At 39.9% G+C, this 16610-nt stretch overlaps 1 protein-coding gene across 1 annotated transcript in view; it reads left to right on the forward strand.

Moving 5' to 3' along the window:
* LOC105528395 (protocadherin alpha-13) overlaps positions 1-16610 on the forward strand; it is a 130576-nt gene that overhangs the window by 87970 nt on the left and 25996 nt on the right. The window contains exons 6-8 of the mRNA XM_011965124.1: positions 4946-4968; positions 10832-10890; positions 12820-12908. Coding sequence (XP_011820514.1) covers positions 4946-4968; positions 10832-10890; positions 12820-12908 — 171 coding nt within the window. The remainder of the gene's footprint in view (positions 1-4945; positions 4969-10831; positions 10891-12819; positions 12909-16610) is intronic.

The raw sequence follows: 16610 nt of genomic DNA on the forward strand, positions 1-16610 counted from the left end.
ATCACGGTGACAGCCACTGATGGGGGAATACCACAGCTCACATCCCAGCGGACACTGAAGGTTGAGATCTCTGACATCAATGACAATCCACCAAGCTTCCTGGAGGACTCCTATTCCATCTACATACAGGAGAACAATTTGCCAGGTGTGTTGCTCTGTACTGTGCAAGCCACAGACCCAGATGAAAAGGAGAATGCAGAGGTGACCTACTCCCTTCTGGAGAGGGAGATTCAAGGGCTGCCAGTCACCTCCTATGTCTCCATTAACAGTGCCAGTGGCAGCCTTTATGCTGTCAACTCCTTTGACTATGAGAAGTTTCGGGAGTTCTTTGTGACTGTGGAGGCTCAGGACAAGGGGAGTCCACCACTGAGCAGCACTGTGACTGCCAACGTGTATGTGGTGGACATGAATGACCATGCCCCTCACATTCTGTACCCTACCTCAACGAACTCGTCAGCAGCCTTTGAGATGGTGCCTCGAACAGCCCCTGCTGGCTACCTGGTCACCAAAGTCATAGCCATGGACTCAGACTCTGGGCAAAATGCTTGGCTTTTTTACCATCTAGCCCAGACTTCTGACCTGGACCTCTTTAAAGTAGAACTGCACACAGGAGAAATTAGGACTACCAGGAAGATGGGAGATGAGAGTGGTAGCACTTTCAACCTGACCGTGGTGGTCCGAGATAATGGAGAGCCATCACTATCAGCCTCTGTGGCCATTACAGTAGCTGTGGTGGATAGGGTTTCCAAAATCCTCCCTGACACTCAGAGACATGTTAAGAGCCCTCGGACATATTCTGAAATTACCCTTTATCTAATAATAGCATTAAGCACAGTGTCTTTTATATTTCTTTTGACAATCATCATTTTGAGCATCATCAAGTGCTACCGCTACACTGCGTATGGCACTGCATGCTGTGGAGGCTTCTGTGGAGTAAGGGAGAGGTGCCCTGCAGAACTTTACAAACAGGCCAACAACAATATTGATGCCAGGATACCGCATGGCCTCAAAGTGCAGCCTCACTTCATTGAAGTTCGAGGGAATGGCTCCCTCACCAAGACCTACTGCTACAAGGCCTGTCTGACAGCAGGCTCAGGGAGTGACACTTTCATGTTTTACAATACAGGGGCCCAAACAGGACCAGGGCCTTCGGGAGCCCAAGCAGCAGTGACTGACAGCAGGAACCTCACAGGCCAAAGTGGTCAGAGTGCTGGGAACCTGATTATTCTCAAAAACGAGGCTATTTCTCAAAATGAGGTGAGATAGTGGTAAGGGAGTCTTCTACAAACTCATGCATTTGTCGCATATCCCCCAATAACCTGTGGTTGGCTTTATTGAGTCATTAACAGTGGCAAGAGTTATCTGGTAAACTGAGTATATATAGTATCCACACTTTGATCATCATCTACTATTTCCTCTCTAGAAAAACAGCACTAAAGAATTGTTTTATTTTCCATTTTCAGAGGCATGAAGACTTGTCCATAAAATTGTTTGAGAAGTGAGGATTAGTCTTAACATTTAATGCTAAGGACAGATTTGTAGAGAAACAGAACAGGCCTTGGAATAGGGATTATGTTTTAGGGAGTAACATTATGAGACCCAAGGAGAAATGGCCTCTGCTGTATCATCTACAGGGAAATTTTTCTTTCGAAATCCTATAGGAGTGATGTTTCTTAAAAAGCTCTGAGGCCTCTAGGGGCTGTCATAGTCACCACTGTATGCTGTCTCTGTTTATACTCTGGACTATCTATAGTGGAAATTAATATTTCTGGTACTTTCACTGAACCTATGTGATAAGATCCTCTGGAAATGCATGTCACAGGTGATAAAGCTGTAATATTTAGACATCATACTGAAGCTAAAGTTTGCTTTGGCTGTATGATGTGGCAACTCTTCTGTAGGGAGCTGTCAGAGGGAGTGGATGATGGTAAGGCAGAGAGATTAAGTACCAATTTGTCTGGTTGGGCCAGGGAGGTATTAGAATGAGTGGATTAGGGGTGTGGGGGGATGGTGAAGACCAAGACAAGCTGGGATTAGGAGGAAGAGAAGGGAAAAAGAATTCTCTCTATAGCCACCTTTCTTGGCATACTCTGAATTCATTGTAAGAGGATTTCCCTGAATTTAGCTTAAATGCAGCCTGTAATCTTCTGATTTTCTGTTGACAGTTTCTATGGTTTTGATGAGATGTAAAGTAGCCTTTTCAAGTCCTTCATGTCTTTAAGTTAAATGACAGTACTTCCATAGCATACATTCATTTTCTGAATCTAAAATTTGATTTGCTATGGCTTCAAAAGGCTGGCTTGGAAAGTGGATGGCTTACCCTACAGTAAAGTGTACAGTCAGGTGTTAGTATATGCACTAGTTTTGAGTTTTAGGTAGATATAAGGCCAGCTTGTTTATTATTACGAAGAATGTACATAAATTATTAGAAAGTACATGATTATATAGTGTGTGTTTGTGTGGTGTGTTTGTCTCCGCATGTATGCTTGAAATAACAGAGATATGCTTTGTGATACTTAAAACTTGGATTTCAAAAGCCAAAATTTTGTCCCATTAATAGTGATGAATTGTTACCTTTCCAAATATCTACTTTGTAGAAAGGGCTTTTAGAGCTACTATACAATGTGTGAACAATATTTGTCTCTCCCCTATTTTTTGCAATATATTTTCATTGACATATTGCTGTATTTTTAGTAATGTCCATATTGTTGCATTTGAAGTTCATGGTAATCTTGAGGAATTTAATGCACAGGCACAAAAGTTCCCATTCCTGATTAAGAGTAGATTTTTCTCATTGACATTTCTGATAGATTTATTCATTTATCAGAAGTGCCTGGTGTTAGTCAATGCTGAGTAACCACAGGAGGCAGATTGCAGATTAAGAAAAACGGGGGAAAAAATCAAAGAGTTTCCAGAATTTTTTAGATCGTAGCATTAAAAGGGTTTAGCTTTAAATAAGGTTGCTGTAGACATTTGCTTAACAAATTCCCGTGAAGCCCTTTGGGATTGGAGTGGGCTGCAGGTGGTAAAGAGGCGTGAACAAGTCAGGCCAGGCTCAGCTTTGCCACCAGCTGTGAGCTGGAAGTTCAGAGGAAAGACACTGTTACCCTCCCTCTCCTGACTTAAAGCTTGGGGCAATTTGATATATAAACTATTTCTGTCTCACACTGACCGGTATGTTAATATGTACTTTCGTACACAAACATTTAATCTAGGGTGAAAATTATTTCAGAAATTGCTTGCTTTGGGGAGATTTTGCCAGGAAAATGCATGATTTTTAATAAAGGCAAATTTCTGCCAGGCACTTTTGGAAATCCAGTGAAGAGCCCCAAGATCTACAGCTCCAGAAATGTTTGCAATTATAGGGAGAGAGTGAGTCACACTGTTATAGTGTGGCAAGATGGGAACAAAAGTCACTCAGTTCTGAAAGTCGTCATTGCTGGATCAACCTGTTAAATTCCCATGTTGGGCTTTCTTTTTTTCCTACCTGGTTACTACAGATGGCAGGAGAGTCCTGGGGTACAATTGGTACCATGTGCCTACCTTAAAAGTAGATGGGAATTAGAGAGGAAGAGTAAGGGAATTTGTACTCACTAACCACCCTGCTATATAGATATATGTATATCATACATATATACACACATATATCTCATATTATTGAATCTTGAATATTCAAGATTATTCAGTATATTGAATATTATAATATTGAATATATATATGATTTCATTACCTGTAAGTGATGCATTAAATATTTGTTAAAATCTAGCATATGAGGAAATAAGCTCAGGGAGGTTAGGTAATATACACAGTCACATTGCTAGTGTTATTTTAAGTTGTATCCATCTGACTCCAAAAACTTTTTTTCAATGCTATGAGTAGACAGAAGTTCCAGTGTTTATATTCCCTTTGATATGGGATATTCAGGCATTTAAGTTATCACTAATTCACCTAGTCATATGTATTAATTGCTTTTGGAGAAACAGTAATTTCTTACATAGAAGCAGGTAACAAATGGGCATATCAGTGAGTTACTACTATTTTTTTTTTTTTTTGAGACAAAGTTTTGGCCTGTCACCCAGGCTGGAGTATAGTGGCGTGAATATGGCTCACTGCAGCCTTGACCTCCTGGTCTCAAGCATTCCTCACACCTCAGCCTCCTGAGTAGCTTGGACCATAGATGTGCGCCACCGTGTCTGACTAGTTTTTAGTGGTTTTTGTTTGTTTGTTTTTTGGAAGAGATGGGGTCTCACTATGTTGCACATGCCGTTAATATATTTGTATTTATTTACTTGCTTCACTATTGGCAAAGCCTGTTAAGATCTTTTGTTTCTATTATTTCACTGATTTTTCTCTTGGTGCTTATTAAACATCAGCATTTAACCCCAGACTCTAATCTGCTGGTAGATTTTACCCCCAGTGAGCTCATTTCATGAATCACTTATGCAGTGAGGATTCTGAAGTAACTATTTGGCAGTAGGGCAGAATTTCTCTTTGGAAATTTCTGAAATTGATACTGAATTTGGTTGGCACTCCCTTCAGAGTCTCCATAAAAAGAAACCAAAAATTTTTTTTTTTTTTTTTTTGAAATGGAGTCTCACTCTGTTGCCAGACTGGAGTGCAGTGGCGTAATCCTGGCTCACTGCAACCTCCACCTCCTGGGTTAAAGCGATTCTCCTGCCTCAGCCTCCTGAGTAGCTGAGATTACAGGCACGCGCCACTACGCCCTGCTAATTTTTGTATTTTTAGTAGAGATGGGGTTTCACCATGTTGGCCAAGATGGTCTCAATCTCTTGACCTTGTGATCTACCTGCCTTGGCCTCCCAAAGTGCTGGGATTACAGGTGTGAGCCACCATGCCCGGCAAAGGAAACCAAATCTTAAGGTAGATTCTGTGCTTTTGTGGTCGTGGTGTTGTGATTGCTAATGAGTCACTTTGAGTGCTCTAGTAGATTTGTCCAATAGCGTATCAGTGGGCCCAGTTGGCACAACATGTACAAATTACAAAAGAGTAGCAGAGATGAGTTAAGTTTGCGTTCACTTTCACTTATTTTAAAGCAATGTGTAGTCACCAAATCTTCAGTTATTTCTGCCACTATGTGTGCGTATTCACCCTAATTCCAGATATAGTGACCTGAAAGAGTTAATTTTTCTTTCAGTTTATTTCCCCCAGCACTCACTTTTCTAACTGATGACTCTATCCTGGAACAGAGTTTACACTCAGTGTAAAGTGACGTGGTAGTGAATTTATAAAAATTGTACAATGGTCAGAATAGACAAAGAAATCATATCTATGAACTTCCACTCCAGTTTTTCATCCTCTGGTAGTCACTTCATAATGACTGGGGCTGTTTTAGTTTGCAAACTTCATATCGGTCATAGGACTGTTCTTCTGAGAAAAAGTTTGTTTTCTTTGGTCTGAAGATACAATAATTTATTTCAATTACCTCCTTCCTCAGTTTTTGTACAGACTGCTGAGCCAGATGGAATTATGGCTGAGCTCTTCTCTGTCTCTTTATCTGGTACACATTCTGACTGAAGAAGAAATCTATTCATTGTAGCTTGAATGTCATTGGCCTACTGTTTCCTTCTGACCCAGGAGTGAGCCATCACATGGGCATCTGGTCTAACTCAGAACACTCTGCAGGGACACAGCCTGGCATATTATATGTTGCCTATTGGCATACTGTCTACTTGACAGAATAGCAAAGTCAGTTCTAGATACTTACCTTGGTTGCCTACCAATTTTTGCTCTCAATGAGAGGTCAGAATAATGTCAATTTGCAAATGTTTGAGGAACGATTCCTGTCACCAAACCCAGAGGTTTAGCTGAATATGATGGCGTTTTACAGGTTTCTTCAAATGTGGTTTTTACAGAACTTCACCTGGATCAATGTTTTGTGCATATGATAATATGACTATAAATTTAGCTTATTCATATAATATTTGGAGCAGTATAATCTATAACCATGACTTCAAAAATTAAAGGTCAAAAGGATTCTTTTGTTTTAAATCTGCTAACCTGAAAATTATACAAGGGTTTTTCTTTCAAGAATTTTAACTTGACAAATGCAAAGGAATATCCAGCACTGCAAAGGTAAAGAGAAATCTTAGTTCCTTGTCTTATAAGCACCACCAGTTCCTTTCTGGCCTTCCAGGGTCAGAACTCTGGGCTCCGAGGAGATACAACTGTGAGTGAGAGAGTAGCTGCTGTGCTGGCAGGCTATGCATCCAGAACTAAACAGACCTAGCACTTTCTGTTGTACTGGAACCCATTAGGTATGTTCTAAAGTTATGTTTATTTTACTTTCCTGCTCCTGTAAATTAGGATTTTAAATGACTACATTCAGAGGAAAGTATTCCACCCAGAATTCTCAAATGTATTACCTTTTTGTTTTATTTTATTTTAGTTTCTTGAGATGGAGTTTTGCTCTTGTTGCCCAGGCTGGAGTGCAATGGCATGATCTTGGCTCACTGCAACCTCTGCCTCCAGGGTTCAAGCGATTCTCCTGCCTCAACCTCCCAAGTAGCTGAGATTACAGGCATGCGCCATCATGCCTGGCTAATTTTGTATTTTTGGGTTTCACCATGTTGGTCAGGCTGGTCTCGAACTCCTGACCTCAAGTGATCTCTCCGCCTTGGCTTCCCAAAGTGCTGGGATTACAGGTGTGAGCCACTGTACCCAGCCCTCATTTTGATATACTAGAAGACCAATATGCAACATAATGATTATTTTGAATGTTATATTCCCTTTTGCCTTAATGAGCAACAGACTATGTATCCCTTTTCTGGTGCTTTGTAACCAATTACCACAAGTAATTGTTTTAAAACACCATCTATTTGTTATGTCACAGTCCTGTACCATGTGGCTGAGTTGTCTGCTCAGGTATTCTCAAGGCTGAAATGAACACAGCTGGGCTGTGTTCTCTTTTGCAGGCTCTTAGTAAGAATCCACTATTGAGCTCTTCAGATTGCAGACTGCAGTTGCTTGGGGACTGAGATCTCTGTTTTCCTACTTACTATTGGCCTGGGATCACTCTCAGTTCCTAGAGAACTGAGGACTCAGGACTCCTGTCCCGTGCGTGGTCTGCCCCATCTTTAGGGCTGGCACTGGAGAATCTTCCCTCACATGGAATCCCTCTTATGCTTCAGATCTCTCTGATTTCTGTCTCTGACCTCTAGACCCAGATTTAAAGAGCTCATGTGATTATGTCAGTTCCATCCGGATGATCTGCCTTTCTTAAAGCCAACTGTGCTACATAACATAATGTAATCATGGGAATAAGATCCATCACAATCACAGTCTTGGAGATTATTCAGGGTGTGCACACCAGAATATAGGGATCTTGGGGCCATCTTGGAATTCTGCCTATCAGTTTATATCAATGTTCACAAAATAGCACTATGAAAAATCTGCAGTGGATATATTCTTAGTAGAGTTCTATTAGGAAGGAAAAGGAGATATTATATGCAGTCTTATGTCCCAGAGGGCAATTTATTGATGTCTTCCGCATGGATTTCCATGGTACGAAGATAGCATATTATTTCATGGAGTAGTTGTGTGAGTTTATTAATAAAATAGGGTATTTTAAACTTATTTTACTTTAAATCTTAGAAGAAGTGATTCATCCTTCCGTAGCTCAAATATCCTATGTTATAAATCACAAATAATATCATTACAAGATAAATTAAATCTTTTTTTATAATTTTAATAGGAACTGAAGTGTATTCTTATTCTTCAGTAATACTACATCACCCATATGGACTACCTAATTGAATTTTTCTACATATGGAGTTTTGTGACCATTATTCTACCAAAAGACTAACCTTTGAAGCAATAGGACATATTGGAATTCTTTACCAATAGAAAGTAAGCATAGTCCTGGGAGGTACCATCTAAGTATTAAAGAACTAAACAATCACAGTTATTTCAACTATGATTGAAATTGTGATAGTAATATATGTCTTACTGTGTCAGATATATCAGTAGTCAACCTTTCAACTTGAATTTTTCCAAGTTTAATCAAGTTCTGGATGAAACTCATGTACATTTTTTTTACTTTTAGTTTTGTGTTGTTTTAAATCAATATCCTGAAAACTCAGAAGTAAAAAAGAGAAAGAAGAAAAATATATGTAATTTCATGTAAATTTATTTAAAACACAGACTTTTGGCTGGGCACAGTGGCTGAAGCCTGTAATCCCAGAACTTTGGGAGGCCGAGGAGGGTGGATTGCCTGAGGTCAGGTGTTCAAGACCAGCCTGGCCAACATGGTGAAACCCCATCTCTACTAAAAATTCAAAATTTAGCCAGGTACAGTGGTAGGTGCAGGTGCCTGTAATCCCAGCTTCTAGGGAGACTGAGGAAGAAGAATTGCTTGAACCCTGGAGGCAGAGGTTGCAGGCAGCCGAGATCGCACCACTGCACACCAGCCTAAATGGCAGAGTAGGACCCTGTCTCAAAAATAAATAAATAAATGAACAAATAAATAAATGAAGTAAAACACAGACTTTTGTGTTAAGGGGACCTAAACATGACTGTCAGCTGAACTCAGCAATCAGGCAAGTAATTTAATCTCTCTAAAGTTCAGATGTCTCATTTTTGCAATTTAAGTACAATAATGTTGACTTATGCATTATAGTTCATTTATTTAAACACATTTTAAAAACCTCCCAAATGCCAGAAGCCTGCTAGACTCTGACTATATAGCTATGCTTTTTTGAATATCTGAAGATATGCATGTGTCTAATGAGTAAAACAGATATAATCCCTTTCATAGAGTTTACTGACAAAGAAAGAATTAGGATACATGCAACAGTATGTAATAAAGTGCAAAATCTAGTACTGTGTAGCTACTTAAAACATATTATATGCTTTCTTCCTTTCCTTTTCCCTGCCTGATCTTATTGCCATAAGAAATCTTACTGTGATTTTGGCAAATGAATCTGAGAAGGATATTGTTGCTGATGGACTAGTATAGAAAATAGCAGCATGACAAATTAAATGTGTCATTGGGGAAGTGAGATTGTATAATGAACTGAGTTTCCTGGTCAGTCCTGCTAGAACTGTGCCTTTCAGCAAAATGAGTTTGATGATTTCATTCCAAAGATCAAGTTGCAGCAATTTTCATCATGAATGTTACCCAATCATGGAAAAATTGGCAACATTTCTCAGCAGATGTTACAGTCTTTCTTGAAGAAAGGTTCTCTCAGCTGACAAGCTAACGATAGTGCTCCTGATGGCGAGGGGAGAGATGGTGATGATGATTGATTGATAAAAAGTATTTCAGTCATATTTCCAGGTTTATAAGATGATTTGCAAACATTTTCTCTTGTTCCCTCTAACACTGCTAGTAGATAATGGAAACTCCTTTGGTCTGTAGATAATTTTATGCTATGTTATATGGAATATCCATAGCATTTTGTGAACTCAAAAACAAAGGAGGAAGCAGCTTGCATATGCGTATCTTGCTAGCAGATTGGTAGAATAGAGAGAGCAGTAAGTGTGTGAGGACCATTGAGGTAAATTGTCCCAGAGTTGTAACTTTTTCTGGGCCTTGACTTTGACTAATTCTCTGAATACCAAATATCATGTAGCCATTCACAAATCTGTCTGAAAATTGAGATGGTGATCATTTCTCTCCTGGGTGTTATGAAGAAATGTGTTTATTAAATACTTTGCATCCCTTGAAGGAACTATATGAATGATAGGAATAAGAATTATTGGTAGGTTGGAATGGTCTATTGATGTTACTATGGCTTTGTTTCTACCAAATATGGTAAGTATAATGTAGAGGAAAATACAAAATACAACTTTTATCCCCCATTTTTTCATTCAGCTATACCTCAATATTCAGTGACAGGGCCACCTTAATCTCCACCCATGAAAACACATCTAGAGGAGTGTCACAAGTTTTTCACAGTGACATTTTTGCTTACTGATACAAGACAGTGATGATGACTGATGATGTCTCAGTGATTTCTGAGTAGCTTCTAACCAGCGCGTAACTCCCCCAACAGTCTTTAAGTCTTTGGGTGCCTATATTTTCCTCTTTGTTCTCCCCCTTCAGACTGACAGTTTGTAGAGAGAGGGCAACAGATCTTTCCAATACACAACTGTTGCAAAATATAACAGGTTTTTCTTGGATTTCAGCTACTCCCTGTTAAACAATCAGAGCTTAGTGAACAGTGATTCAGTGAGGAGGGAAAGCACTCAGGAAGGAGCAGGAACAAGTACAAGTTTATGAAAAGGATTAGGTAGCAAAACAAGGTCAAACTCTGCAGTAGTTTGTTTTCCTCTCCCTGCTATCCCTCTTCAATCAGCAAAGAGGCTGTTATCAGTTGCTGGGGTTATGACTGGGCACATCCGCCCTGGGTCAAATATGCTGCAGTCTGCAAAGCCAGCAGCAGATTGCAGTCCTCTGCAGTCCAGCCAGGCCAGCAGAACTTGTGTAGCCATGTGCCCTGTTATAGCTGTGATACTGAATTGGGAATGGGGCACTTGAGGGCAAAAGCAATGAAAGCTTTTCCTTTCTCAAAACAGACTGTTCTTCCCGTAGTGTTTTAAGAACACAGATGTGTATTGGGCAAGGCAAAGCCAAAGCTGACCTTTACAAGATTATTAAATCTGGTCTTCCAGGGTATCTAATCTGTGTAAGGACTCTGATGAACTAATTTTCTTCTAAAGTGCTATGTATATAGATATTATCATAGAGTTACGCGTGAAATGGCTCATTCAGTACTTTTTTTAGATGCCCGGAAATATTTAATTTTAACAGCATCCCCGGGAGAGCATTGTCTTGTCATTTTAACAGAAAACTCTCTTTGTGATTTTGCAGCCACGACAGCCCAACCCTGACTGGCGTTACTCTGCTTCCCTGAGAGCAGGCATGCACAGGTATGTATTTCCCTCCTCGTTCACTCAGAAGTAACCTTAACTTGGTATGGCTCAGATAAACTGTGTCTCCATAGACCAGAAGCAGCTGTCAAAACTAAAAAGCTTCAGGTACTTTGCCAGGAAAATGCAATTTTTTTGTCCCTGTGTCTTTTCCTTGAAAGATTGCAAATGGTCAGTGCCAAATGCTTATCAAGTGCTGGAATATAGAGTCCTCTGTAAAAATCACAGAAACAGGCCGCTGTGTATTTTCTCCCATCAAAATTTCTACAGGGAAGTAATTTCAACCTCCTTCATCCCTCTCTACCTATGCTTTCTTTTCCTCCTTTAAAAACAATAATTAATACTCATGCTTTGAGACTTGGGTACATTGTACAATGTATTTACATACATGTTGTCTACCTTGTTTTTTTTTTTTTTAATCTCACATTGACTGTTACATCCTATTACCCTCAATAACTGATTACTGTTGTTGTTCATGTTCATGCCTATTAGAGTGTCCTCATCTTTCCCATCTGTTGCTATCTTATTGTTATCAATGACATGGGTTCTTCAGAGGATGAGCCATGTAAAGGGCTTTTATTGGATATCTGGAGACCAAACCTAGCTTACTTTAAATTAACCTAGAGTAACAGCATTAGTCTAAGACTCAGATTAAATATAATTTTGCTCTCTCTACTTTGTCTCTCTGACAGTAATTGATTAACTACCATTATTTCTGGAGGTGATCTAGTATCCATGCCATGGGGCCAAATAAAAGATTCATTATTTGCAAATGTCTTTGGAAACCAAATGGGAAGGACGAAGAAACAAATGATCACTGGTCAATATAGTGAAACCCCGTCTCTACTAAAAATACAAAAATGAGCCAGGCATGGTGGCGGGTGCCTGTAGTCCCAGCTACTTGGAGGGCTGAGGCAGGAGAATTGCTTGAACCTGGGAGGCCAAGGTTGCAGTGAGCTGAGATCCCGCCACTGTACTCCAGCCTGAGTGACAGAGTGAGGCTTTGTCTCAAAATTAAATTAAATTAAATTAAATTAAATTAAATTAAATTAAATTAAAGGGTCCTCTAATTTTGATGAGGATTTTCTTGGACATTTTCTCTTAGGATCCCACTTATTTCTTCCTTCCTTTCTTCCTTCCATCATTCATTCATTCATTCATTCATCCATCCAACAAATATTTGAGAGATTAATATGTGTTAGTATTAGACATACATAAATGAATACTGCACCTTGTTCTCTTTTCTCTTGAACAGTTTATGTTCTATCTCTGCTTGCCTCTAAAGGTCTCCCATTTTGTGTCTCACTCCCAGCAATGTTTTATGCTGAATTAGTCTCTTCTGAACTGAGATCTGTGAGTGGTGGTGATCAGGTTTCTCTAGTCTCAGGAAATACAGGGTGGGTCATCTATGCCTAAAAGATATAGAAAGAGTAAAATAGAAAATAAGGTTAAGAATTAATTGGATAGCCAAATTGGAACAATACTCCAATTATCAGAAAATAATTTTAGTGTGTTTTCTTCTTTAGAATAGAGAACCCGAGAACAAGAGAACCTACAGGAGAGTCTTGGAGCTTTTGAGAACAAGCCCTCCTCATCTGCTTCAGCATCGAGATGTTAAAATGGCTTAGTCCTCTGATGGGCTTCCTGTTAGATTTAGTGAGCACTACATGGCATTAATAAGAAACAAAATTGCCATAAAGATAGAACATGTGTATTCCTGGAATAGTATAGCAGGCAGGCAGTAAGTCAGCAGTGCTTCTGCAGTTTATGCAGGATGACTGCTCAGCAATAATTGCTTCAGTTCAAGCATGAGCAGAATGTGTTAGCTGCAGCCCTGTCTTCATAGATGTAAGCAATTTCTGAGGGTGGAAGAAGAGCTGGGAAAGCATTTATGATCTAACTGTTATCTGGGTCTGTGTGTTTATTCAGCTCTGTGCACCTAGAGGAGGCTGGCATTCTACGGGCTGGTCCAGGAGGGCCTGATCAGCAGTGGCCAACAGTATCCAGTGCAACACCAGGTAAAGAGCTGGGGGTCTCTCCATTCTTTCTTGGGTTCTAGAAAGTGATCAGATGACCTATTTTTGTAAAATCAGGAATGTTGATGGCTCTTTTTCTTTTATCTTTTTGTTCTTCCCTTTTTTCCGTACATACGTGATTTCCTTACATATATGATTATTTTGATTTTATACCTAATGCTTTTCAGGAGTTGAAAAAGGATAACATAAGAAAAGTGTGCACGTGTGTGTGTGTGTATGAAGTTTTTGGGATTTGTTTGTTTGTTTAAATCAGGTACCTTTCAAATGCTTAGGCCATCCAAGTCATGCTGAGAAGATCTGGTGGCCTTATGCACAGAGATGACACTGTTAACAAAGATCTTTTGGTTGAAGACTATGGAAACCCACCCAAAGTAGTAAGGAAAGAAAGAGAAAAAGTAGGAAAGAAAGAGAAGGAAGGAAGGAAGGAAGGAAGGAAAGAAGAGGAAGGAAGGAAGATGGTTTCTCATGGGAGTGGAAAGTTATCAGAACCAAGGCATTGTTTTGAGTTCAAGTCAAAGTTAATCTGCTTCTCTCTGCACATCAACAACATTCTGCAGACTGACTTTTAGTGCCTTGGCATGCATGTTGCCAAACATGATCGCCTCACAATTTCTTACTTTAGAGGAATAATAGGGACGCTTTCCTAATCCAAACTTTCAGGAAAGAGAACCTGCCAAGTTGTGTAAAAAACCTAATGACTGGGTGAGTATAGGAAAATTGCTTAAACTCACATTTCCTTGGTATCCTTATTCTTGCCCTATCACTAAAGCAGGGTCATGTAATAGAAATATGGCTTTGGAGGCCCATAGCTGTGGCAGTTTTCAGAAAGGGAAGATTAAGTGTTGGTAGAGACACAAAATATGTCTACTCTAATCCTCTATTAATAGAACATCATGATGATAATAGTAGTTACTAATTATTAAGCCATAATATGCCTTGATACTGTGCCAAGTACATTGTATGTGTGGTCTCATTTTTTCTTTAAGTCAAGCTTGCAAGGGATTTATTATATCTATTCTACATACGAGAAACTGCAGAGACAGAGAGATTAAACAATATACCCAAGTTCACATAGCTTGTGAGTGGCAGAGGGTAGGATTCAAACCCAAATGTGTTTAGTTTCAAATCCAAGTATATCTGGCACTTATATTCATAACATGGCTGGCTTGCAAGAATCCATTCAAATTCAAATACATATCTACATACATAACAGATGACATAGAATGTGTGTGTAAAAGGTTTTTTCCCCAAAATAATCAGATGCCTTTCAAATTATTAAGTAACATGCAGCTAAGGGCCCATTTTTTGCTGGCAACTCTAAGGGCGTTCATTGATTCTAATCAGCCAGGATTTGCTATTTATGGATGTTGCACAATTCAACTAAAAGTCACATTTGTCCAAAAAATATACAAGTTGAAGCAATTCATTAGAGAGCTAATATTGCCAGATTGCAAGGGAAAGAACACAAAATAGTTCATTGACAAATCTGTACCCTCAATGCCAATGACGGAGTGAAGACATGATGGAGGAGGAAGTGGTTTTAGATTGCCAAGTGTTGCAGGATGTGGAAGCATCTGGGAAGGTGAGAATTTCCCAAAGAAGCCACGTGAAATCATGACTTTCTACCTTGCCTTTGTTTCAGTTTTTCTTGCTCTTATGGAGGCATTGTAGGTCGACCTGGTGAGCCAAAAACTAACTTTGAATACATTCTCCCTCCCAGTGGTGATGCTGGTTGATGTGTATTCCTAGGTAAATGTGGATCAGGAACCATGTATTGATATTTCATACATCTGGCCAGGTCCCTCTTTCAGATTCAAAAAATGTTAAGAACCTATCTTTTTTACAGAGATAGAGGAGGGGATCTCCTTGTTCCCTTTTTTACTGTCCCAGCCCCTCTTGTATAACCCATTTTATCCAGAACTGTGCCTGGCTGCTGACACATGAGTCACAGTCTTCATGGACTATGCTGGATAGTCCATTACATCTTCCAGCTACTCCGTGGCAACCTAATCATACTTTTCAATACATACCTCTGCATCAATGATGTAAAGTTAAAGGGATTCTCTACTTTCTCCCCGTCTTTCTGGTACTTTTAGGCTTTTAAGACTCAATACATGTTCTGCACTGCTTGGAGGGAATATGGCATAAAGATTAAGATTATGATTTCGAGTCAGATTTGGGTTGAATTCTAATCCCAAGCTTACTTGCTGAGTGAGCATAGACAAACTGCCTGAATTCATATTTTCTTAATTACCCTTTCTGTAAATTGGGTGTAGCAATAGTAATAACACCTGTTTTATTGAGTTACTATGACTAAAGGAGAAAAAAGAACTGAGCATAGTGCTTGACATATAGTTAATAAATGTCTAATTTTTTTTTTTTTTTTGAGACAGAGTCTCACTCTGTCCCCCAGGCTGGAGTGCAGTGGCACGATATCCGCTCACAGCAACCACCGCCTCCTGGGTTTGAGGGATTCTCCTGCCTCAGCCTCCTGAGTAGCTGGGACTACAGGCGTGTGCCCCCAAACCTGGCTAATTTTTTGTGTTTTTAGTAGAGATGGGTTTCACCGTGTTAGCCAGGATAGTCTCAATCTCCCAACCTCGTGATCCACTCACCTTGGCCTCCCAAAGTGCTGGGATTACAGGCGTGAGCCCCTGTGCCCGGCCTCACTGATGAATTCTTTTGCTTTGTTGAGAAACTGTTCATTTATTTTCACAGTCTGCAAAAGCCTAAGATAAAGATGCCACACTCTGAAGGGATCAACAAGGGCATCACCAAGTGATGTTTTCTGCGGCATAAACAAATCAGGCATTAAATTGGTTAATCCTGATTACTGGCCCCTTTCTCTAGCCTCCCCTTTGTGTGAGCAGACCCGGACCATAGGCTTTCTTATTTCCTTTCAGCTTCCCTTGAGACTGAGCAGAGAGAGAAAATTAGCTAAATTGGGAATGCAGGGAATACGGTTGCAGCCTCTTCTTCAGATGGAAGAATGTGTTTGGGGGTGGGGAGGGACATTAAAGGGCCAGTCGCTCATGTTACAGCTCTTTTTAACTTCAGGAATACGAATGCCCTGAAGTGGTTTTAATGAATGCCCTCTTGTGATCAGTTCCTAGAGGCAATCCCAGAGGTTATAAAAGGACTGCCTCTGTCTGTGAGGGAACTGGTCTGGCTTCAGTAGGCCAGGCTGCTTTGTTATCTGTCATTGGTTCTTCCAGCTCCTCTTTCTACATTTCAGGGGATCTCAGGCCTTACCTAAGGCAACAGTACATTAGTTTTAGAGTGGGAAATTTTGAAATTTTCAAAATTTTGAAAAGTTTTGAAATTTTCTGAACTATTTTCAGAAAAGTTCAGAAAATTTCAAAACACACAGCACTGCAGAAGATAACATTATAGTTTCTCAAGACCCCAGGGGATCTGGGACTAAACAGCGAAAGATTAGTTAGGTAGGGGAAACCACTAAGGCAATGAGGCTTAGTTGGAGAACCTTGGTTTAGACAATGGTTCTCAAAGGAGCAGCAACACCAACAATACCCGGAAACTTGTTAGAAATGCAGATTCTTAGGCTCTATCCTAGACTAATGAATCAGAAATTCTCAGGATGGAGGCTGGGTGTGGTGGCTTATGCCTGTAATCCCAGCACTTTGGGAGGCTAAGGCAGGCAGATCACTTGAGGTCAGGAGTTCA

The sequence above is a fragment of the Mandrillus leucophaeus genome, unplaced genomic scaffold (assembly GCF_000951045.1).
Source record: "Mandrillus leucophaeus isolate KB7577 unplaced genomic scaffold, Mleu.le_1.0 Scaffold714, whole genome shotgun sequence".
Lineage (NCBI taxonomy): Eukaryota > Metazoa > Chordata > Mammalia > Primates > Cercopithecidae > Mandrillus > Mandrillus leucophaeus.